This window comes from Vanellus vanellus (assembly GCF_965231255.1).
Source record: "Vanellus vanellus genome assembly, chromosome: 5".
NCBI lineage: Eukaryota > Metazoa > Chordata > Aves > Charadriiformes > Charadriidae > Vanellus > Vanellus vanellus.
The window spans coordinates 13,170,217-13,196,283 of NC_138910.1; the positions used below are offsets into that span (position 1 = coordinate 13,170,217).

General features: G+C 43.9%; 1 protein-coding gene across 1 annotated transcript in view; it reads right to left on the reverse strand.

Annotated features, from left to right (window-relative positions):
- The window catches only part of PDIA5 (protein disulfide isomerase family A member 5), a gene marked incomplete at its 5' end in the record, with an annotated part of 106,206 nt that extends 80,888 nt beyond the window's left edge, over window positions 1–25,318 (reverse strand). The window contains 3 exons of the mRNA XM_082483444.1: window positions 10,209–10,296; window positions 13,435–13,561; window positions 25,121–25,318. Coding sequence (XP_082339570.1) covers window positions 10,209–10,296; window positions 13,435–13,561; window positions 25,121–25,318 — 413 coding nt within the window. The remainder of the gene's footprint in view (window positions 1–10,208; window positions 10,297–13,434; window positions 13,562–25,120) is intronic.
- Window positions 25,319–26,067: the final 749 nt, after the last annotated feature.

The following is a 26,067-nucleotide window of genomic DNA, read 5'->3' on the forward strand; positions in this document are numbered from 1 at the left end:
GTGAAATGAACGATAAAATGAAAGATCCAAGTTGACCTAACTAAGCAAGAAGTCTAAAAAAACAACAAAGACAGCATGCATCACAGGAATACTTCACCCCTTTCCATTCACATCCCTGTCTCCTCTACTGGGAGACACTTCTGTCATTTGGGGTTACGATGGAGCTGGCAGGAAGCCTGACTGCAGTGCTCCCTCTATTCCTCTGGGATCCCTTGTCAGTGTTAGCATGCATGAATAATTACTTTGCACAGGCAGCCAGCTGTTACCGGGGCAGGGGGACAGCAAGGGGCTTGTGAAGGCGCTCTGACCTCCTTTGGCTCACCACCAGTGAAGCCAGCACCTGAAGAGGATGTGCCACAGGTGTTCCCCAGGGGTGGCGCAGGATGCTCTGCCTGTGCAGGGCTGCCCACAAGCTTGGGAGCTGGTGATGAAAATGATGGAGAAGCAGTGAGAGTTACGGATGGCAGTCCCCAGTGCAACGCAGAGAAAGGCTTTTGCAGCAACGTCTCAAGGTAATTTGAAGACAAAAAGAGCAGAGGACAAAGCTAGACAGAAAATAAGATCCAGGAGTTTGGCTTCAGTAAGTCCACATTGGTTTCTAAAAACAAAACAAGTTTGAGCATGGAGGGTAGCAGTGTAAAACACCCTGCTGGGGGGGAATTCAAATATTGACTGGCAGGTCCTGAAGGCAGCAGACTAAGACTGAACATCCTCAGCACCACCCTCTCTCATGAGCACGAATAAGATCTTCTGCAGCTCCCTAAATATTTCCCTTATCACATAATGCTGTCCATTGGCTTCTCATCAAGAAGGGAAAACAGCCATACAACCATATCAGCCTCTGAGAAGGCAGGCTCTGGAATGACAGTCAAATCCCCTTAGGAAATGACAAAAATGTCATCCGAAAAACGTTGATGACTCTAGTTGCCAATGTAATAGCAATGTGTGCATGTGCTGTGTGGCCACACCACTTCAATGCCACGGCGCTGGCACCTACTAACACTTTGCAATGCAGACTGAACCCAGCCTTCTTTTTCATCCACACCTACAGTGTTTCCAGGCACAAGAGAAATAATTAATAAAAACACTGACAGCACCAATTTAAGTAACCAGGTCAGTAAATCTGCCTGCACAAAAACTCACTTCTCTATCAGCATATCATGTAACCACATGTGAACCACAGACCTCACAATCTGTAAACAGATTTTCTCCCTTCTATCTGTACATCTGTCTGAAACAGGGCTCAACAATCCACATCAGTTATGCTTCATCACTCCCTTATATCACAGTTGTGCCTGCAGACCCCAATGCAATGGAGGCTCTATTGTACCAGTGGCTGCACAAACACCGTCACTGTCCCAACAGCTGGAAGAGACAAGACTGAGCAGGTAAGGAGGAGGAACAGCCTACAAGAGCAGGGCGATACGGCAGAGCAGAAACAGGATTGCCGACAAAGCAAGCTTCCCAACACTGGAAAAAGCTTTAGAAGGTGCCAAAGCACCTCACCGTTGTCTCTGTTGTTTAATTGCTTTCATTCTTCTACGTTATGGTGAAAACCATCATACAGGGAACAACTCCAGTTATAACTTCAGGGAAGTGCAACTGCAATTTCAGACCAGCCCTCGGCAGTGAATTATCAAAGAGGGTTTCCCAGCCCAATGAGCAGCCTCTGCAATGCCCTCTGGCTACCTTCCATAGAATACCCTCTCCAGACAACAGACTGATGAACATCCTGAGAAAGCATGGAGTTGAGATCCTGCCAAACAACTAATTGAGCTTGTGACCCAAAAAGCAGCAAAAGGAGTGTCAGTGCCAGAAATTTCCTCAAGCCACCAAAAAATAAAAACCACATTTGCACTTGCAAACCTAATCTGAAAGAGGAAGTCATTAACAGTCAGTTGTAGTTAGATGTGCTCCTACAAGGTTTCGAAATCAAAAATGCAGTTCATTAGCCGTTGTTGGGGACAATATGGGATTTTGACTACACTCCTTGCAGTCATCAATCCCACCCTCCAACAAGGACTGTGTGACCCTTTTACACTCCAGTAGTTTGTGTCCTTTGCTGACCAAACAAAAACCGACTGACTCCTGCAAAACTCTCCTCTTAGACTGCGGGCATTGCCTCCCCATCATCCTCACTCCTCCCTCCCAGCCCCAGGCAGCAGCTACCACAACTACTGCTGCTGACAGTATGTCACATTTGTAAGGCTCCTCATATTCTCTAATGATCCCAGACCCTTCTGTATCACTCTCTCGAGACACATCAGAAATCAGAGAAGAACAAAAAAAAAAAAAAAAAAGCAAATCATGTCTCAAGCCATCAGCCTAGCTTGCAAGAGCACTTCTCCAAAGAGCTGTGCTAAGCAGCCGCTGGATGGTAATGGCTTACATCTACTGGAACTTCTGTTCCCATACACAGCCCTCCATGCAGACAGGCACTTTGATACTACGCTCCTGAGCAGGGTTTGAGAACCTGCAGACACCAAAACAGGAACAGGACCCAGGAGAGAGGGACGCAGAAGTAACCAGCACAGGAAGCTTAAAGCACAAGATTCATCTTTGAAAAAAACGCAACATTTTGCCACCATTCTAGGTTCCTGATGGAAATTATGATCTAAAAGAAGTAACAATAGCAACAGGTTTCCATAGCACAGAACAAATGAGCCGCTTAAACAATGCAGTAGATGAAAAACTTGAATCTTTTAAGGGATGGGGAAGCATGAAAACCAAAACCAGAAAATGTGCTGCTGGAAAGAATTAACAATCAGGATTAGCAGACTGACAGGACAGAGTCTCATCTGAATTTAGGACCTGATTTTCTTCCTTAGAACACAGCAAAAAGCCTTCCTGTGACCCACAAGATGATCGCAGCTATCTGCTCCAAACGATCCCCTGGAATGTGCCAGGAATGCAAACAGAATAATCCATGTGCTGCAGGGACCCAGTACCATTCGTCACCCAATAGAAACGACTCCTTGTGCCCATTAGTCAATTACCGAGGCCAGGAATCTACAGGAATGAGATTAAAAAGAAGTATTTTCTAAAAATTAAAACCCATGAAATTAATTCTTACTGCAATCAAGAGCAAGCCAAAAATCGGAAAGCAGCCCAAGACAAAAAGGTAACAGGTATCATTGAGCAAAAACAATAAAAGGAAAAATAATAAGCTCCAGCCCTGCAGAAAGCCAAGAAGTTGTAATGAATGGTACTTTCCACAGAAATATAAATTAGCAAGAGGCACTCGGCAGTCCACACACCTGCATAGAAATAAGGTGAATACATTCACAGGAGCTACCAAAGGCTTTGCAGGAACTTCTAGAAATGCCAAAACCTCAAAGTCTCTTTGCAAAGCAGCAGCTTTCCTCAGACCCATCCAGATCTCCTGTAACTCACACAACAGGGGGATACTGTCCTAAACCAGGACACAAAACGACTACCACTCTATTTTGAGTTCCCACTAATCCAAGAACCCCATGAAGGCAGGTTTTGAATGTATCACCCACAGGCACAGAGATGCTGCAGCACATCGTACCGTTCCCTTGGTGCCTGTTACATGACCTTCAGCTGCACTATGGACCTGGAGAGGATGCCAGAGGGTGTTTTAAATGAAGTACTGAATGCAGGAAAATGGAGGTTACTTTACATTAAATCTAAGCTCACTCTTCATTTTAGTCTGAAAAGCAGCAACATTGAAGATTCACAGTTAATGAGCAATTCTAGGTAAACCCCACGGTTAGGATGAAACTGAGACACGAGCCCAGGCTCATACACACAAGCACCACAGTGGATTTTAGTTAAATGCTCTGCATTTCTGAATTAAAGCAATACACTAGACTAAATGGGTTTATGGTAGGAAATGAGAGCTTATTTAAAAAAGGAATTTTTTTCAGACTGGCATAGCACTTCCTGCACGGTCACTCTTACAGTAAAATAAAAGGGCTTTAATATGAATTAGCATTAACCACACAGACAGGTTATCATAGAGACAGGAGGAAGGTATTGACAATCTATGCTGCAAATGCACAGTTTAGCCATATAAATCACACCCACACGAGGACCACGTTGTCAGTATAACTACATTTGCAAAATGTTCCTGATGGACACCTGGCTTACCTCCTCGGGACCAGCTGCAGATGGAGCCCCCTGCTACCTTCCCCCAAGTTGGCACCTAACACTAGATGCCATCCACTCCTGAGCTGCTGCTGCCCTGCATGTTCAAGGCAACTGTAGAAAAAGGCAGAAATCCCAGACACCGCAAATCTACTTGGATGGAAGAGGTCACATCAGTGCAAGAGCAGCACTCCTTTCTTCTTCCTTTTTTCTCTCTCCTTAGGTCTGGTCATCTTTATTTGCAATTGCAAAGCTATTCATCAGCTTTAAAATCAGCTACAACAAAGGAAGATGAGTAGACTTATTCTCTTAAATAAATCCTACTTCTAATCAGCTTTACAGGAGTGAAGGTAAAAACTAAAAAGCAAAATGACACTTAAAGCCATCTGCACCAGTAGCCTTATTTCTGAAATTCCTCCCTGCTATTTCAAGGCATTAAAGAAATTCATTTATGATTGTGTGTATGGGTAAAGCCTTTCTGTATCAAAGCATCAGAAAATTAGAAATTTGGGAAGGAAGACTTAATCTAAAAGGGAAATTGGGGAAAACCCCAGAAAAGACAACTAGTCATAAGATTTGGCTCGCTGGTGAACCAGCACACGTTTAGATGCATAGCCTTGAAAGGGCTGCTTTACCAGCCAGATTACGGTCTTACCTTTATGCTAAGTGTCATGGGTTTGTAACAATAACAAGCAATTGTCGGGGATGGAGACTACAAGAATGACACACAGGACACATAAATGGGACTACAAGAATGACACACAAAACCAGCAGGATTAAAACCAACCAAAAATTAGTCAGACATTTTAACCAGATGGCATTTCCTCTTCCTAGCAGTGTGATGTGCTAAAGCCAAGCACATGCACTATGACAGCAGATGGAAATCACACAGCTTTGTTTATGTTTGGGACCTACAGTAAAGGGAACCATGCAAGTTTGAGCAGAGAATAATTACCCAGAGCCAAAGAAATGGGTGCTTTTTTGAAAATACCAGTCCAAAACTGGGCAGGAGTTATAGTCACTACAAAACTCAAGACAATTTCAGTAACAGAAAAACCCAGGAGTGTTCTCTAAATCACATTCAGGACGGAAAGAACTAGCATCAACCTCTTCTGCTACCTCCTCAAAGCTGCACCTGATGACAATGCATTTCATAAACTGTCAAACATCATAATCTCTTCTACAAAGCCATTTTACTTTCTTTTCTGTCTCTCCACCCAAACTAGTTACACTCTTCCAAGTAAGGCCAGTCCTTAGCCACCCAACGATCTATCATAAAACCTACTCAAGAAGGCTAGAGGATAACTTTATAATGATTATTCTTCCAAACCAGACCTCAGGGCACCACAAACTGGGACTAGAGCTCTGTCTACTTTAAAGACAAGCAACAAAAATTTCATCTTTCACTCACGCAGCAATTCCATCTTACTGTGTTCCCAGGCACATCGCTTTGTACCTTTTACTTGCCACCAGGAGGATTTGCCAAGTGTTTCTATTTTTCACAAAACTGCTCTTTTACTTGACCACATCAAAGCTTAGCTCCAGCTGTACTACACCTCCAAAGACTGAGGTTTAGGGAGACGAGGGGGGATGCAGAGGCTCTGCAGTACACACGCCAACCGTCCATCTGCCTATGCAGCACACACCAGCTCCACTGCGCCCCAACCTGCTGTTACAGTTAGCAGCAGCCAGGCTCTGAGATCGAATAAAAGGACACGACTTTTTTTTTTCCCGCAGATATCTTAAGCTTTCAACTCCCTATGAAGCCCTTCCATTTTCAAAATTTCTATCGGCCTACTACTCAAAATAATTCAATAGATAATCCAACCTTCTGCTTGCTTATGTGCCCATCCCAATAGCATCTGAATGTACTAAATGAAGAACACTCATTCATGGTGCTGTAGCATTTTTCCTTTCAAAGTTCTCCAAACTCTTTATAAACATTGACTAATCATAGAATGGTTTAGATTGGAAAGGACCTTGAAGATCATCGAGTTCCAACCCTCCTGCCACAATGAATGAGGCAGTATTTACCCAGCTGCCTGGAAGACAGATACACCTTTTTTAACAGCACAAAGTAACAATAAGTGAGTAATTTGCAGAGCTAGGAACAGAAGTTGGGACTCTCAGCTCCTATTAATGTGGCATCTCCTCAAATACAAATCTCAAAACACTTGCTCATAAGACAACTGATCCATTTCTGGGACACTCTGAAGATTTACCAACCTGCAACGTTGTGCTCTACCCCTGCTATCAGTTAGCCTCAACTCAGAAACAAAGCACCAGGTATTACAGGAAGGAAATAAATAAATAAAGGTTAGCAGAAAGCACTCTGTTCAAACCAACAGCAACAAAAAGTAGCCATGGCACAGAAGACTGCATTTTACTAGGCATTACTAATTCAATATTCTGTCATGTTTCACACCACCGTTCATTCAACATCAAACGCCTCAGCAAGGATTTCTAATTAAAACACAGAAAGGCTAGAATAAAACATATTTTTGTCACATCATTTGTGGGTCCTTTATTCACAACTGAAATAGCTTCATGTTTAATTGTGTACAGAGCCACATATGCTATCTCAGCACACAGGAGCAAACAGTGACCACTTCAATGCTGCAAACAATTCTTGTGCGGCCCCTTCATCTCAAGCACAAGGCATCTATCTGCCTGCACAAACTGATTGAAATCTCCTGTGAGCGAGGACCTTATCTGCAACACTGCACGCAGAGGCGTCCCCAGGGGTGTTGCGCTCAGCATGGCCCTGCTCCAGTGTCGCACCTAACCGTGCAGGAAAGGCAGGTACCCGCCACCTCCCAGCCTTACATCTCCTAAGCCCAGGCGCTCTGGGGGACCTCTGCTATCCTGCCGCAAAGTGACAAACTAAGGGGCAACCTCTTCTACTCCACACTAACAGCCTCAGCAAGAAACCAAGTATTTCCCCACGTTATGGTCTCCCTGAGACCACTCAACCTGGAACTGAAAGCTCAAGTCTAACCTCTGTCTCGTACCACAGACCTAACAAAAGCCGAGGCCAAGGAGCGCGGTTTCCATCGAAGCCAGCAGTTCAGGCCGCAAACCTGCACGCTCCCCACTGCCGTATGACACACAGAACGTACTGCTGAGACTTAGCAATCCATGATGACTTCCATCAGTGAAAACAAGGGGAAGAAGGGGGATGACAAGAAACAAAAAAAGCACGGCCAATAAAGAAAAAGAAAAGAAAAAAGACTGCTGTCATCACCACAGGGAAGCAGAGACACAAACCACAACTCTGCGTGTATGCCAGCCTTGCCAATGCTTGGATCTGAAGGCAAAGAAGTCCGCTACAGCGGGATGTGAAGAGCAAAGCCAAAATTCCCTGCTAAATATTGCTGCCAAACAAGCCATTTCTTGTCAATATTTGTAAAACAAATTGAGCCTGTGCTGTAAATACCCTTGCATCTGTGTGCTGTTTGTTTCAGCATGAAGACTTGCAAATAAGCTTCAGAGCATACTTGCAGCAGGAGAATAGCTTGAGCAGCTCTGGTAGAACTCAGCTGTTCAGGCCCTACAACTGGCCCTTTGTGACCAGGGACAGACAGCACTACTGCAGCCTCTCTCATATTATCATTGCAAGGAGGTGGGCAGCAGTTTGCAGCCACATGTATACACACACCCACACCCACACCCCCACCCCCCCACCCCCAAAAAAAGCAATAAGGAAAAAAATCTTTCAAAAATTGTTTAAAAGTTACCTCAACAGCACAAGACTGATTTCAGAATGCTTTAAAACTTTAAGAAGCAAGTCTTGTTAAACTACAAAATTTGGTTCAGGAACAGACTATGTGTTTGGGTTTTGGGTTGTTTTTTTTTTGCATGCATCAAGACATCCTTTGCCACAAGCCAGTCTGCCAGCTCGCCCTGCCCCATGAGGCAAGTTCACAAACTCTGTTATGACATCACATTGCAGGAGGGAGGGATAGAAGACACATCTCAAACACCCAGCTAGAGTTGGGCAGATCATCTATTTTTCTCAGGTTCTTCCCAAACAAGTGATTTGAAAGGAAGCGCTGCTCAGCCCTCAAAGAGGGCTCTTGCCACGTTACAGCACCCTGTCCAGTGCCTGTCACTTAGCAAGTGGCAATATGACTGTGATATTACTGGCACCAAAGCAAATTTTAGGAACCTACAAATCTATTCCCAGGTCTCCCAACCTCTTCAGCATGACCTTCATCAGGCTGCTGGGAATAACTCACCCTTCATTACGAACAGGAAGCTTAACTTAAGTATTTCCCCATCACGGTCAGAGGAAAGGCACTGCAAGCACCAAGCTTCCTATGAAATGGATTAAAGCACTACCTGGAGCAGACTAAAATACATTTCTTGCAAGTAACTTCCATAGCAAAGTTTGGTTTTGATTACAACATTTGGAAAGGGAGAGCATATTAGGGTTTGCTGAATAGAACTTTATCTTACAGCAAAAACCAAACACATTTCCCTCCCCCTCACCATCACTTACAAACTCAGAAGCAGAGACTTCTCCATTGAACTAAGTGCCAAAACTTTCCTGGATTTCAAATTGCAGTCCTAAACACTGAATCTTTTCTTGCCCAACCCAGAACTAAAATAAATCCTGGAGATGGTTATTGCTTAGTTGTATTATATCAGCATTTTAAAGGGCCAGATGAACAGCCTCATCAGTTGTACACACATGCCACGTGTACACACACAGAGTAAGCAGTAACTCCCCCAACACAGAGGTAGCATAAAACAAGAGAGAAACAGAAGACACAAAAAGGTAGTGACCACTCCACAGTCACAAACAGGGCCAATTAGAAACTAAAGCCAAGAAGCTGGCTCAGTATCCTATTTGCTAGCCATCATTACGGACAATCAGAAATCATTTATCAGTGCTTTCGTGAGAAAAGGAGACTGGATTTCAGAGGTATGCCTGATCTCCACGCAACCTTCCCCTCATCAAGGTCAATGCAATTTACTTGCTGGCTTTTCAGCAGGTGGGAAGTGGTACAGGTTTCACCGAGCTCTGAGGAGCAGCCCTGCTCTCTGCCAGCGGGTGGACTTGGAACACCGTTCCCATCAGCTGGGCAGATGCAAACGGAAGGCAGAAGCAGAGGACTCCATGGGAAAGATGCCTGCCTGGTGGCAGGGGGAGAGCAAGACAGGTTAACCAACAACAAAAGCCCATTAACTCTGATTTACCAATGACTTATTCCGGGTCACTGCTTGATGGATGGAGGTTGGTTTCAAAAGTATCTTTTTAAGGGAGCCACAAGATTTTCAGAGCTGACTTAGATTTGTGCACAGTGTACAATTTGTTCATACCATGGCAATCCACCCAAACACACAGGTAGGCAGCAAGCTGTTCCTCTGCAGCGCAGGAAGGGGAATTTGCCACCTGCAGGCAAAGCTCTCAAAGCTGCAGAGGCAGAAAGGCACTACGATACACAAGCTAAAACCACAGGCAATATGTTATTGAGCAGAACCACAGTGGAGGCTTTCACATCTGCAAACCAGAAAGTACACACCTGTTCACTCCTCCTCACACAAGCAACCACTTACAAAACCAAGTCTCCCTCCTTCACACTAAAAATTGCCATGAACTTATACAAGCACAGAGGATGTTCTTTAAAAGTAAGCACATTTTATTGAGAAACACAAATGGGCGGATGCTTCAAAACAAACAGCCCTACTGTTTGTGCAACATTTGCTGTCGGATCAGAACTGCATTGCCCTCCAGCTGAAGCACAACATGTGGTATTTCTCCTCCCCCTGCTTGTGGGAAAGCCAGAGCAGTCAGAGTTTCCATGCTACGTGTCCCCCCAAGAAAGGCAATGCTAGCTGGGGTCTCCAGCTTCAGGCTGTAAAACACTGTCAGAGAAGTGACAACAGCCATAAGGAGAAAATGATTCCCCACCACTGGTCCGAAGGAAGAGAGGATGGTAAGATGTAGGCTCCCTACAGCTATAAAGAAACTGCACAGAATGATGTGGGTTCAGTTAGAGGCAAAAAGTTTCAGAGCCATCAAAAAAGCTAAGTCAGCCATAAAAGCCAAAAGGGGAGAGGGAAGAAAAGGAGAAAAAGAGCATGACACATACCCGCAGTCTATCCAGCTTATAGTACCTCGTCCTTTCACCTCCTGGGCCACGCTGGACAGTAACCTGAGTGAGCTTTCCGCAGCAGCAGCTGGAAAACAAAATAAAAGAATAATAAAAATAAATCAACAGCAGCATTATTACTCCACATAGAAAAACACAATGGTGCATTCCTCTGTTCTGAAGCACTGAAAGAACATTTTTTTCTTACTTGAAAAAAAACAGTATGACGGGGATCAGTAAAATCTTCCGTAAACTAGAAGGAATGCTGGCTGCAGCTGAAGTTGGGTGGCTCCTTCCCTCCACCCCCCTTAAACAACACACTGAAATTCATACTTCCAGGCACAATCCCTGACCTACATTTATGGAACTTTACTGTGTCCTCTCCTGCAAACCACCTTCCATCCAACACTGCCTTTTTCCTCTTGCTGGGCATTAACCAGTTTGTACCGCTGCCTGCTAATTGGAGCAACTTCATTTAGGACCTTCATCAGTTTTAAGGACAAGTCATTCAGCCTCTCTGCCTGTCTCAATTCTATCCCTGTCGTACACAGAAAATAACACACTGTTATTCTTGCAATAACCCTGGGAGATATCCAAACCAACAGTTGTGAGGAGCTCAAAACTATTAGCAGAAAACACCAAGAAAAGGTCCTTCCAAGAACTGGCTGTATTATAAATACCCAACTGAGATTTTTTATAATGCCATGCCACGTGTATATTTTGCAAAACACCTCCATTCCAAAACAGTCTTATAAATGGTATTAAAAATAAACACAGAAGAAAAATGGGACAAGAGCTTGGGAGAGAAAAATACAGAGGTTCAAACAAGTATCAATTCCCCCAAAAATCTAACAGAAACGTGTTCCCTGCCTTGATAAACAAAAAAAAAAAAAAAAAAAAAAAATAGAAACCCAGAGCTCTTCCAGATCTATTTAAGCTGCTGCTGCTCCACAACTTCTTCAATTAATTGAATATAAAACCAGCTATATTGGGTCAGACCAAATGCCTCTATAGAGCAGTATCTTGTCTCCAACATTTGAGACAGTGAAGGCTATATAGGTCAGAGTAGACAAGTAGAGCCAGCAGATAGTGGTAGCCCCCTCAAATAATCTCTAAGCCTCCACAATTTTTATCTCAATCTCCTAAGCCAGAAACAGCTTCTTTGTATTCGACAGCCTTTGCTTGGGCCTGATGCCATCAGAGACGCCAGCCCACACAAGCTAGCTCTCAAGAAACTCTCCTACCCCCAACACTGATAACATGCAACTGCCACCTCTCTCCAACACAGGGACGTAGACACATGGGGGAATCTTTGCATGTACTTAGAGTGAAACAGTTTGACAAACACCCTTTAAAAATAAGCATTCAGGATAAGACAGACTTGTCCCAGAAGACTCACTAGTTGAGCAGCCCTGGCAGGATACCCAGCTAATAGGGTGAACTAAACAGCTCCTATAAATGAGGACATCTCCTGAAACCCATCAATTTTCTGAATGAGACAAATACTCATCTAGTTTTGCTCACCTGAGAAGCAAAGCCTTTGTTCCAGCAGTACGATGAGATGCTAGCCAACATCTCATCACAGCTGAGAGATGTATATCTGAAATTAGAATTGCACCTCTGAATTCCTATCTCTTTTTTCCCCTCCCCTCTTTCTGGGTGACAGTTAGGCAAGAGATTTCTAATTGTGCAAGGATTGCTGTACTAGGAAGAAGCATTAATCCCACAGTCAGCTCTGCATGCAATGCTTTAGACTGCTAAAACCAACCAATTAAATAACAAAACCAGAAAAAAACAGAAATTTCCACAACACGGCTTTTGAACAATGCCCATAGGGCAACATTTATTTGATGAGTGTCAGAACTGAAGTGTTCTGGTTGTGCTTCTAAAAATGAAAGCAACCACCACTTAAAATATTAAGCGTAAAAAGAAAATTTTCCCTTTAAAAAGCTGAATAATACAGATGTCTTTTTTATCTAAAGTGTTCCTTTCAAAATCAAAAAGCGTTAGAAACTCTTTTATGACTTTCACTTTGAACCTGTTACTACAAAACCATTTGGCCAAGTTCAAGCGCTCAAAGTTCCTCACTATAGCAAAACACAAATATTTTCACAAAAAATTAACTCACATATATCATTTTAACTGTTTCAGAATAAGCATATCTTCAGGAAACAAAGTTAATTATGCCAGCACCTGCACATACTGGGCCACCACATACTGCTTCAATTTGCCACACTATAAACCCAGAGCAACTCTACATACGTCACTGCATTTAACTGAGATAAGACCTTTGCAGCAGGTCAGAACGGGAGCACTCAACCCCAAATTAAGCATTCTCTTGTATTGCCTGCCTGCAGGAAGGAAAAGGAAGCAACAACAAAACAATATAGCACTAAGGAAAATCATCTTAGTGACATATTTTACTTGTAGCTGTCCAGTGACTTTCACATCCACAACAGCATTCTGCACTTCCATATGGAGCTTAAAGGTTGTTCCTTCATTTTACACAGTGTCATACAAAGCAAAACACCAAAACAAACAAGGCAACAAAGAAGAAAAATGTACAGCAGGAGCAGAACAGAGCAAAAGGAAGAGCAGACAGGTAAGAGTAAGAGTGAACAGCCAGAAAAGAGAGCCTGAATGACAGAAGACTGCAAAGAGATTCAGGGGACAGGTGGCATGACGTGAAATGAGTCACTTCTCCCTCTTACACAAGCAGTTCATTTTTTATTTTTATATTTTGTTAATTAAAGTTGAAAGACAACCACAGCACACTCAAAGCTGTCAGAAGCAAAGATAGATTGATTTCAGTACTATAACTATTCATTAAGCCTTTCAGTGTCACCAGGAAATCGAAACTTGCAAACTACTGTGATAAACACACCAGAAAGCTCTGGCTGATAGCTATTATGAGCAGACAGTTTTGGAGACAAAGCCAGAATAAAGTACATTTTTGCCACTGTGACAGAGCGATTAGAAGACCAAATTAAGAAGACTCCAATCCTGAAACATCAGGAGCCCCTGAGTTAGAACATAGGACACCAGTCCTGAAGAAGCCCTTGTAGTCACACAGAAGCACCTCACAGTCACATAAAGCAACACTGAACAGAGAGCAAGTAAGGGCAAAGAGCTTAGTCATCTGAACATGCACACAGATGTTCAAATGCACAAAGAGCACAAAGAGCTGTGACATAAAAAAAAAACAATTAAAAAAAAAAGGACTTACCAGATTTGGAATACAGCACTAGTACATTATTCCGTGTCCTGAGAAGCTTCTTAAAATCCTTGTGGTCACTTATTTTTTCTATGAGCGGAGACACCTTCAACGAATACACGAACACCGGCAAGAATGCCTACAGAAACACAAAGCCAGAAACATTAGTAACAGCTTCCACGCTGAGAAATAAAATACAAACTGCTTTTGAAATTGCCTTGACTTTTTTCTATAATCTTGAGACACGCTGCCTTTAAACTATCATATCGATTTGATCAGCAAAAGCCAAAAAAAAGGAACAACCAAAAAACCCAGCCATATACATGACTTATTGAAACTAGACCAATATCACTCCGAGCAAGCATCCTTAAGTGGAAAGATGAGATAAACACATCAAGAAATACAGGTTTAGTTAAGAAGCCACCCCCTTTAAAAGTTTGTTCCCTAGTCAGATAATCAAAAATTCTTATGTAAATTTAATATACTGTAACAAGAGAAGCAGCAAATTACCACTTTGAGAGCACTCTTGTCCCTAGATCTCAGAATATGCTGCAAACTCAATTGAGTACTTTGATATCACAAAGAAGACAGTGACAGCCATGAAGTTAAAATAACTAACCATTGCTGACACAGAGCAGATGAAGGAAATGAAAACAGAATTTGCAAGTAATCCAGCATCTGCATTACAGCACTGACCACAACCCTCTCCCACTCACCCTTCCGAAGCGGAACAGGGCTTATGTTTCCCACTGGCCATACCATACCACGCACACACCAGTGCCTTTGCCAGAAGATCAAGTTTGACTTCCACTGGCCACATCTTCTGTATCTACGCAAAGAAATTATTTTTTTGTTGCATCGTTTGTTTTTTTTAAATCATGACAGCTCCAGAGCAGAGTTTGTCTTTTATCCTACTATAAAGTAAAATACCTATCAAAATATGACCATAACCTCGGCTGGGGCCTCTACTACTCATTTATACTGCAATAATCTTTAATAATAATAGTCATCTTATCCATCAGGCTATGTTGCCTCCCTTCTGCACTATACTGAATTCATTGTAATGGAATGATTATGGGAAGCTTAGCTGGAGAAATTATCTAGTTTACATTCACCTTACAGTAAAACCTTAACACTTAATTGCTTGGCTAAAAGCTTTAGCTCATTTGCCTAACACACACAAGAGGTTCAAGGTTTTCTTAATTACAGAACTAATTTTGATCATGTCTCACTCCAACTGGGCTGGAAAATGTATCCAGGATGGATGTGAAGAAGTAAGAGGCTGTTCTTCTTGCATCCCGCGTATTACAGATTGCAGCATTCAAAACAAGGCACTAAGCCAATCAAAGTCAGAACACGCAGCCCCAGGCACTACACTTCATTACAAATTTAGCTATTTGCAAACACCACGTCACTGAGGCACAGAAACAAAACCTTGCACCTATGAAACATACAAGTGGCAGAAGGTTTGAGGTGTGGAAAGGGGAAAGGGAGTTTTGGGACACATTAGAGGCAGAGGGAAGAAGCTGAGCTGAAACAGGAGTCATCCTCAAAACAACCCCAGAACACGTTCAGGAATTTAAAGTCACTAGAAGATATAACATAAAATATAAAAGCATGACAGGCCACACATGCTTAGAGCAAATAAGTTAGCCCGTTCTGCAGGCAGGATTCCCACCACCGAGCCCTGCTCACCAGATGGCCTAACTATGAGAAGGGAAAAAGCACATTTGCAAGTCAGACCCTACCTTCAGCATAAATGCCCTTGATGCTTTAATTCAACCGACAGACTCGCATTCTTCTAACTCCAGATGTCCAGAGCTCAGCCTTTCTACTTCAGGCTGATGTATGCGAATCATTTGTGTATTTTCTGAGATAAATACATGGTGTTGCCAATCAAAGCAGACAAATATAGTTGTGCTAAGTAAGGTGACACAGACATGCAAATTCCTGCTCAAACCCATCACAATCAGAGGCTGTATAGGAGGGATTAACCTAACATTGACTTACGAGCAGATCTCTTTAATCCTAAGTATTTTTTTAAAAAACTTCTCCTTTCACCTCAATTTTTTGTAACTATCCAAGTGTCGAAAAATTTTGGTTATGCCTTAAGTTACAGAAGACTAAAATTAAACTTTACTGAACACAGAGTGAGAAAGTGAAACTACAGGTTGCTTCTTTGGTTTAGAAAACTGGACACAATTAAGGATGTTCTAGTGCATGAACTCACTGCCAAAAAGAAATAATTGGACTAAAAAAAGCCACAAAGGCCACTTCCATTGTGACACCAAACGGTATTATGAACTTTGTTTAAAGCATCTGTACAGTTTTACCAATAGCTCGGAAGTACATGGATTTCATGTCTTTTCCAGATGGAAAGGCTGTTTAGCCAATTTCAGTAACTTTTTTTTTTTTTTTTCCTTATAATGGCAGAGCTATAAACCTCTTGAAAAATTGGATTCTGGAAACAGTGACAGCTTTAACTACTGCCTTGTTGGTGTTGCCACTAACAGAAAACTCGCTGCACCGGTGGAACAGCAGGTGCTTGGAGGGAGAAGCACGTCACATTGCATATATCCACTGCTACTTTGCCCAATTCCTCCCCAGGTATCAAATCAATACATTACTCATTTTCCTGTACCGCGGCGCTCTCTGATCTTACTGTTTATACCAAAACCCACTGGGAAAGGCATTGTGCATACAAGCACACCAATCAGCCCTGACGAATAAATCATCATCTCCCTTTAATTAAGATTAATGTTGCAGCCTTTGCTGCTTATAAAACCCAAAAGGTCCAAGCTGAAGGCATGGAGTTGGAGAGAAACACCCTGCCTGCACATCTAAGGCAGCCGCAGCAATACGGGGAGGTTATCAGCTGAGCTGAAAAGTTCACCACCTCCCAATAAGCATTTGCACTACATGGTGTTTGCAAACTGATAAGAATTTAAGTAGTTCGGTGGTCTCCAGCTTTCTCCTGCTGAAATTAACGAAGACCCTACCCAGGAACAAATGAGAGGCTGGGTTTTTGTCAAACCTCCTGAAGAACCTCTGCCTTCGCTACCAGTTCTGTGGAAGATAAGCAATGCCGAGCAGTTCGATTCACCTGATGCCCGTCCCAGCTTTGCCCTGCTCCAGAGCCAACGCTGTGATGACTGTACCAGCAGCTACAGCCTCACCAGGGCTACAGCCACTAGTTCTGGCAACGGCGTGAAATTAAGAGGATGGGAAAAGAGAATCCTATGGAAGTAGTTACACACTCCTCTTCTTCACAGGAAACCAGGTTCATATTCCTGCACAGCCCACAGGCAAAGTGGCAGCAAAGACAAGGCTCATTTGCATGTACTGTGCTATATGACTTTAATTGTGAGATATGACTCAGGTAGATTTACTCTAGACATTGCGCCGAAATCTTTGCAGGAGAGCTCATCAGCCAGGTGCTGCCTGATCAAGCATGCTGCTTCTTGGTTAAATCCAGGGCACAAGAGGAGATGAGCTCATATTAAAAAAAGAAGAGGTCAAGAAAGGTGACAGTCCCTCCTGGGCAGGAAGCCTCTTTTCATATGTGTCAGGAAGTGCTACATTCACACATATGGAACTCTATAAATAAGAAAGAAGCTAAACTCTCTTGTCACTTAAGCATCCTAAAGCTTTAAAATCTATTCACAACAACCGCTGAAAAGCTAAGAAACACTCCAAACATTTTTATCAAGAAACTGCCTACCTTGGTGCCTGTTAAAGTAGAAGGCATATTAGGACCAACACATGCAACATCTGTGCTACCCCTGCCCTGGGACAGTTATTCTAACAAGAAATTGCAATAAAACTAAGGGAAGGTCTGTTTTATTTCATGCTGTGTTTGCACGGTGCTTAGCACAAGGGGTCCTCATCCATGGCTGGCTCAGTGAGCTGGAACCAACACAACAGTCACCTGGTGTTCTCGGGTGCAGGAAACTTTGGTGGAGACCTTCAGAAAAAGACAGACTACATGCGGCAGACTATGAAATGCAAATCTGGTAGCACTTCTAGTCTGCAGATTTTCCCCAGCTCCAGATCTCAATCTGAATTTACTTTCACAGAATTTTATATGGTGCAGGTCATGCATCAGTCGCGTGATTGTAGTGTCTGATCTAAGATGCACAAAGGACTCTGAAGTAAAATGTAAGTGAACCCAAACCCTCAAGACAGTCAACTCAAAACTGCTGAGACGCTGCTATTTGAGTACAAGGTACGAAAACACACATGCTTTAGCCCTGCCTCTGCTCTTCAAATCAAAGTATGTATTTAAACATATAATCTTGCAAGCTAGGTGGAAGAAGTCTGATCAGTCAAAAAGGTTTAATTTTCCATTTTTCCCCAGTCTCCAGCAATTCCTTGCAGAGCTGCCCAAGATATGCAAGTGTTACGGAGCAGTGAAGCACTTCACAATCCCACTCCCTTAGAATGGGTACACAAGAAACATCTAAGCTTTCAGAAACCAGAGGCAAAGAGACTTACAGGCAAATAACTATTTGCTAATTATACTTCCAGGACTGACACCATTGAAAAACGTGGTCATCCCTCGGGCCATGTTTTCTCAAAATCATCAAGGATCTGAGAAAGCAGAGTTTACTTCTCAAGTTTTTAGTCTTCTCTGAATCTCATTTTAGAATGGAAAAAAAAGGAATATCTTCCAAGCAGCCACAAAAATGTATTTTTATATTTTAATTTATTATTCAAATTAAATGTGATAAATGCCCACAGAACCCAGTTCAATTTATGAGTTGCACCCCACAAAAGCTTCACGACAGCATGGTCTTTTGCTAAGGATAAGGAGAATGTCTGGAGAATTCATTTATTTTAAATCAAGGGCAATGAAAACACATGGTTTTAAAAACAAGAAAATACAACTCAAAATTAAATAAGGAGGCACTATCAGAGGAGTAGCATTGTACACCGGACATGAAAACTATTTCCAGCTCAAGAGCATGAAAAAATGTATTTCCCTGGACACAAATTATGCATTAAAAAATATAAATGGCTATGCGGCTGAAACAGTGCTTAGGTGCCTGAATCCATATGTCAACATACAATTTTTATGCGCACACTAACACTTACATGTATAATTAGGCAGACAATTTGCATGCTATTCATCAAGAATAGCTGGGGCTGACACTAACAACACTCATTCCGGCACAACTGCTGCTTGGCAGGGACGCAATCTTACACTCAACCACAATTTCAAAAGCCCATTTTTCAGCAAGACATTGACTTTGATTTCTGTCTTAGCTTAACCGCCCACTGATGTCATTCTCATTTTGGGACAACAGAATTCAACCCATTGTAAATATGATCAATGAGTGACCCTGTACATATGAAATAGATTTGTGTCTGACAAGGCATTTTATGGGAATCTAGCTGAAGAGCAAACCTGACTCAGAATTCCAAGCAGTAATGGAGATGACTGAATTTCATTTCATAATTAATTTCTTTAGGAAGGGACTAGTTCACATTCTAAACAAGGGTCTCCTCTGCTACATTAAAATGGGGGGGGGGAACAACAGGCAAGAAATCCCAAGATCAAGACTGGATCTCACCCTCCCTTTCCCACTCAGTTTCCAGAACGAACCCTGTGGTGGAACACACACTTAACTGCAGAAGGTGGATTTGAAAGAACATCTCTGTACTGCAGTGATGGAGGTTTATAAACCTTTAGATCAGCCGGTGGCACAGCCAGGTCCTGGCTGCGCACATACTGAAAATACCAGGTTTAAGTAATCTCCATGAAGGCACAAAAGAGAAACAGATCTGTTGCTCCCCTCCCTCCTATTTGCTCTCACTTAAAAATACAAGATGTTCAAATCCAAAGCCCTCTTGTTTACAAGAATCACAGTTTGACTGCAGATGTTTTATCTTCCTTGTTCATCATACAAACCACTCTTGACCTTGTGCAATAATTGCTTGCTTTTCACTCACAAGCCCTCCCTCTGCTGCTATTTACATTCAGGGTTGTGCTGCTTTGATCACCGAGCCATTTGTAACAAATGCCTTCGAAGATGGATAGTGATAAGTAGGACAGTCCCCTGTTTTCATTCATGATTAATATCCAAAATAGCTGTAGAAATGTTTTAATCAAATCAGATGAGGGGAGACGGGTTATCTCTGTTACCCAAAGGTATCTCAAGGAAGCCTTCTAAGACTTCATTATTTGAATGAGGGGGAAAGACAAAGGGTAGCACTTGGGTCTCAAACTTCAGGGGTCACAGCTGAAGTAGCCCCTGCAGTCCCACTGGGACCGCAACACGACCACATCTGCAGCGGTTCCCAAGCTGCAACCTGCTGAGGACCCCCAGCACAGAGGCTGCAGCATGTTACCTGCAACCAACCTGAAAAGCCATCTATGGGCTCAGCGGGGAATGGTGACTCCCGCACCTACAGCGGCATGGGATGGCCAGGTGAGGAGAGCTCCAGCAGACACACTGGAAGATCAACAACTTCTGCACTGAAGACTAACAGCATTAGAAAACCATGGTTTTGCCTGACAGGTTTACATTTGCAGACACTCCCATTGGACACTTCTTGTTCATTTCCCATGAGCTGCATGGAAGAAAGCATTCTTACTCTGTATATAAGCCAGATCAATTAACTCTCACCTCAAGCCATTCAAGGAATAAAAAACCCCAAGCTCTGCTGACATTTTATTGTGGTGGGTCATATCTGCAAGAGGCAAGTGTCATATCTTCTTTTGTTCATGAAGGAAGGCAAATTAAAATCCTGACAGTGTGTCTTGATATTCTTTAACTTAGGCTGAAGAATGCTACAAATAAGGCATTCCACTTAACGTGGTGCTTGCTATGCTCACTTTCCAAATATAGAAGATAGGAAAAAATACCATGGAGACGTCAAGATTTGACTAGACTCTACTGTTCATACTGTTCTTAAACACTGGGTTTTAAGGAACATAAGCTACAGGCATAATAGCCCATACTAGAGGTTGTTCTTAAGGGCTCTGCATAGCCAATTAATTGTATGGTTTATCACTGGTTTTCAAATGCTTAGTGAAGGAAAACCTGTGCAACTATTTACTAATTAACAGCTGGCTGTAATAGGGTCAATTACCAATGCTGACAAAGAACTTTCTCCTTATTTTGAATGTGAAGTTCATTCTCTCTTCAAGCCAGGCATTGGCACAATATATATTAAACAAGCTGTTGATGAAATAATGTTTCAGATATCACTTTTGAATGAGCACATTTGGATGACTTCAGAAGCTAAGGGCATGAGCAAAACATATGCCACATAATCGCCCCCTAAAAACTGGGTTTTGAAGAAGTTTAAAGAAGTATCACCTACTCGAGAAGCACGTAGAGGATGCTATAAAAAGAAGACAAAATCATTATTAATGGGACTTATAAAGAAGAGAGGGCGAAAAATGACACCTGAAAATCCTTAGCACTTTATATGGCACTTGTTATCTTCAAAGCCTTGCACAAATATTAACTAATTAATCCTCACATTTTTCTGCCAGGTGATAGGAGACGAAGCTTAATTTAAATAGTTGGAGTAAGATTTATACAGAAAGGAAGCAGTCTGCAAGAGGCAAAAGGGAGGCAGCATCAGAACAAGCTGGCATGCAGCTGATCCTAGAGCAGCACACAACCCCACGCTCATGGTGGGCCATCTCCTGAAAGGTGAGGAGGGGGAGAGAAAGAATCTATTTGCAGTCTCCCAACAAATATGCTATATGACTATAAACCCAAAGATAACAGACAGGACATCGTCCAGGCAGCCACAAGTGGCATTACCTTTGTTATCTGTGTTCTGCAAACACAAAAATCACAGCGCCCTCCACCAATGCTACCAGCTCCTCTCAGCTAGCAAAGTGCCCAAATTTAAGACCTGCTTTGCTATCACAATTTTTTGCCATTCACAAGCTCGAAATGGTGTCAGGATCAAGGTAAACTATAACATACTTCCAAAGGGACCCTGTCCACATCAAGAAATTTAAGGTAATGTTAGTTTGTGATTCTAGTTGCAAACTGCATTGAGTTTTTCCATTCACAGGCCTCCAAACACAACTCTGAAGGAAGGTGAGTCTCATTACCTCCATTTTACAGAAATGAAGGAACTCAAGGTGCTGCATCACCAAAAAGCAAAAGAAATGGTCAACAACACAACAAGCACCTCTTCCATCACCAATCGCTCATGACATCGTGAACACAGCCCTGGGCAGGAACACCACTTCTGATGACCACACCACACTCGTGGCAACATCCCAGGCCCTCTGAAGTGAATGGGAGCTCTGGCACCAAAGCAAACGGATTCAAAACATCACTCCATAAGGTAGGGCATTGAGTAACAAAACCAGTCCTGAAAGCCAAGGTTTGATTTGAGAAAGGCATCTGATGTGACAGAATGTAGCCCACGTCATAAATTTTACAAATCTGTACTTTGAAGAGGGAACAGAGACGAAGTAGGAATGGGGCAGGAGGACAGCAAGTAAGGGATTTGCCTCTGCAATACCCTCCCTCTGACTGCAGCAAAACACTTCCCAAAGCAGCTCCTGCAGTACAAACAGTAGCTGGAAGGGCACTCCTGAATTCAAGTCCAAATGCCACCATGGGAAATACTATCTGAGCGCTGCTGAGGAGAAGCAGCGCTCGCACCCTGCCTGCAAACTCACCAGAGGCAAAACCACCACTGCCACGTTGCAGGGCTACCTGCAACACAAAGAATGAGCCACGTCCAAGTCCTCCCCACAGGTCTGGATTCACAAGCCCGTGTCAGTGCTCACTAGTACATTCCCGTGACGTTACTGGGACCCGAGGAGCCGGAAGCCTGAGATGTTCCTTTCAAACATTTCTTTGAAGGCACAGGTTTGAATGGCACCAGGTCAAGGAGCCTGCTTCTCAATGGCTGTGAGTCAGTCAGACTCTCTTGACTCAGTTTCTCTGCCATTAAGCAAACGCTCAGAAGACAAACTGATCTTTGCCACATTTACCCGAGATAACATTCCTCGGTGTTTGCAAAGCAAACAGATCTCAGATGCGCAATCCTGTTGGAAGCAGTGGCTGGCCTCTGCCAGGCACAGGACAGTACCTGATATATCAGAGGAAACGCAAATCGACCACAGTGTGAAACTCCTTCCCAATGCCTTTAACAGTAAACTCAGTCCTTCAAGTGTGAAATATAGTCAACCACTTGACATACCAAATAGGGACTTATCTCTAAAGTTAAACCACAACTTCCCTATGACTCTACAACTCATTCAAGAAATAAAACTTTACAGAAGGTGGAGATCACTGCAGTATCTTCCTCACATGTGTCACATATTCACATGATGCAGAAGATAACATCTTCCATTAGAAGACACTGAAGTGTTTTCTTCATCCAGCTTTGTAGTTTTCCTTTTAAAAATGCAGGAAGTCTTACAGAGATAAGGATTTCAATTCTCGGAAGCTACCTCCAATTTTGGGTCCTACTTTAAAAATGAGCCCTAATTTTCAGGAGCACTATACATACACAACTCTAGCTGCTGTCCCAGGTGCATTGCAAGCCCTCAGCACTTCGGGGGGGGGGGGGGGGGGGGGGGGGAAATCACGTTTGAGTACATAAAAAAGGATGGGCTGGAAGGAAAGACAATGTTCTCATCAACCTCTGTCCCACAAAGCAGCTGGCATTACCTTTGCTTTAACTTTACACACTGAGAACGTCCCGATTTAACAGCCTCACTGACTTTGCAAACACTGACTCAAGAAAAATTTAAAAGCAGGTTTTGCAGTGTCACAGCTGTAGGCTAGTTTTTTAATCCTGGTGTACAGCAAGTTACATATTTCAAAATGAAAAATCGCACCTTCAAGTGCAAGATAATGCAAATTGGAAGAAATAATTTAAACTACTTGTACACAGCAAAGGGGAAAGAATTAGCTGAATCAACAGCTCAATGAAGACATCTGCTTAGCATGCAGCATCACAGAGCAAATAAAATGCTGGGGCAAATTATGAAGGGGAAGAGAATAATGTGGATAAATTATAATGACTTCATATAATTTCACTGACAACGGCAGGCCCACTCTGCTCATCTCAAAGACACCAACTCTGCAATATAAAAGGTCCAAAGGACAACTAGAATTGTTAGGAACAAGAGATTCACATGAAGAAAGCTGGAAAAAGAAAATAAAAATCTTTTAATCTACAAAAAGAAATCACAGCACAATACTTACATTAACACAAAATGAATGTTACAGTAAGATAAGGTCTGACAGTCACAGTGGATGTAGAAGGAAATACCACAAATAACTCCACGTGTTTAGTTATTTTAAATGAAGAGAAAATTCAGTCCACTTGTACCTCCACTTGGTCCACATTATATACTTAATCCGAGGAATACAATGCCACAAGTATCATTGAGAAAAGTACTGTATATCTTAAAGATGAGGCACAGGGGGAAGAGAGCCACACTAAGACCTCTCTGACATTTTAAGAAGAGTTCAGCCTGACTTCAGTTTCACTTGAAATCAACAAATAAATTGCAGATAGCAGAGGTCTGTGCTTCTAGACCAAGCTTAGAACAAAACAAAAATTGTGCAGGAAGCACCGCATTTCTTTTCCCTCCTGAATGAGCTGACAGCTAGGCCCCTGCCAGGGGCAAAGGGCTACATCAGACAGGGCCGATGCTTTCTGTCCCACAATGACAATTCTAATATCAGTACAGAATGAGCATAGGGCAATTAGCAATTCCACACTTGATCTGTATGAATTAGATGAGCGCTCCTAGGTCGTACATTTCCAAGTACATTTCAGATCATGCGTGTGTAAAAAAAATTAGCGCAATTTTTCATTAATTATTAACTGCGTTTGTCCAGGCAGAAGGAAGAACTGTAGTTCATGCCAATAAAGTAAATATAGAGTGCTTTAAAGCACGCTTTCACCAATCTTTTGAGCAAGTTATGCTAAATTCTGTGGATAAAAACAGAAAAATCAGACTTTAAAATCAGATTTTAAAATATTTCTGGAAGTAGGAGCCTCCCCTGAGGTAAGCAGTGTTCTATTTAGCGTCATTTCAATGAAACATACCCCGGTCCTCCGGAACGCACGAAGACGGAGAGCGCCAGATTTGAGGGCGGCAGGGGCAGGGGCGGCAGGGCTGCCCACGGCTGCCCGTGCCCGCGCACAGGTGCGCAAAGCCGAGCGAGGCAGCTCCGCCGCGGCAGAGCCACCGCCGAGGGACACCCTCTGCCGCCGGGGCACCGATTTTCACGCGAAACTGACGAACGAAGGAAGCGCCCGCCGGTGGGAGCCCCCGGGGCCGGTACCGGCCCGGGGCGAGCCGGGGGCTCCAGCCCGCAGCCGCTCGCTCGGGGAAACGCCGCCGCACGCCGGGGTGGGTTTTCTCTGGGTGGTGTTTTTGAGAGGCAGGGAGGGAGGCAGGGAGGGAGGCAGGGAGGCAGGGAAGCAGGAAAGCAGCACACGGGCTGGGGAAACACCCGGGAGGAGAGCTGCCTGAACCCAGCCATGCCGGGCTGCGCAGTGCCGAGCCCGCCCGGGGCGCCGGCGGGGGCAGCCGCCGCGCCCAGCCCGAGGGGGGCCCGTCCCGCTTCCAACTTTCGCCCAACTCCGGCGGCCACGCCAAGCGCCGCCACTCCGGCCCGGGGAAAGGGGGGACACCCCGCGCGCGCCCCCCCGCCCGCCGCCCTGGGGCGCGGAGGCCGCCGCCACTCACCGCCAGGCCGAGGAGCAGCAGCAGCGGCGGCGGCGGCGGGAGCCGCCCGCGGCGCCGCGCAGACCCCGCGCCCTGCCCCGGCACAGCCATCGCCGCCGCCGAGCCGGACCCGCTCCGGACCCGCCGCCGCTGCGGGCTGCTGCCACGTCTGGCGGCGCAGGCGCGCTCCGCCGCTACCGCCCGCCCGCCCGGCGGCATGACGGGGCTTGTAGTCCGCCCCGGGCGCGGCTCGGCTCGGCTCGGCTCGGCTAGGCTCAGGGGGATGCTCATCCCTCCCTCCCCCCCCCCCCCCGAGGGTGTGTGCAGCTCCCACAGTGATCCGGCGCATAACAAGAAAAAAAAAACAAAACCCACCCAAAATACCGCCAGCAATCACAGTTAAAAAAGCGATCTCCGTTCAGTTTGTTTCAAAAGAGATTAAAAAGAGAAAGGTTCCAGCTCTTCTCCGCTGTCTCACTGGCCTCCTCTCTAGCATTAGTATTTTGTGCCTGCACCACTGTCCCAGTGCGTACCTAACTCCAGAGACCCTGCTGCCAAATAACCTCCTTCGGGATGCTTTTTTCAGGGTCTTTTAAAGCTTCTGCTGGTCTTAGATCTGGGGTAAGAGATGAATAAGGGAACAAAAAGTAAGGAAAGAGGAGGCAGAGTTAACTGGAAGAGAGGCTTAGAAACTAGGACCTGCTCTCCTTGTAAGTTATTCACACTTGTTATCATTAAATCCTAAAGGAGAGCCCTGGTTTATCCTCACATGTTGGCAATGATGCCAACGTGCAAGCAAATAAATACACTGAGCCTGACCAGGATCAATTTGTGCTGCCTCCATTATAATCACGGTATTGGAATGATTGCTGTACACAGATGAACGAATCGGTCTGTGCCCCTACATAGGCACATTCAGTGAGCCAGCTCTGCCTTGCAAGGACATCCCAGATGTCCTGCCAGTAATC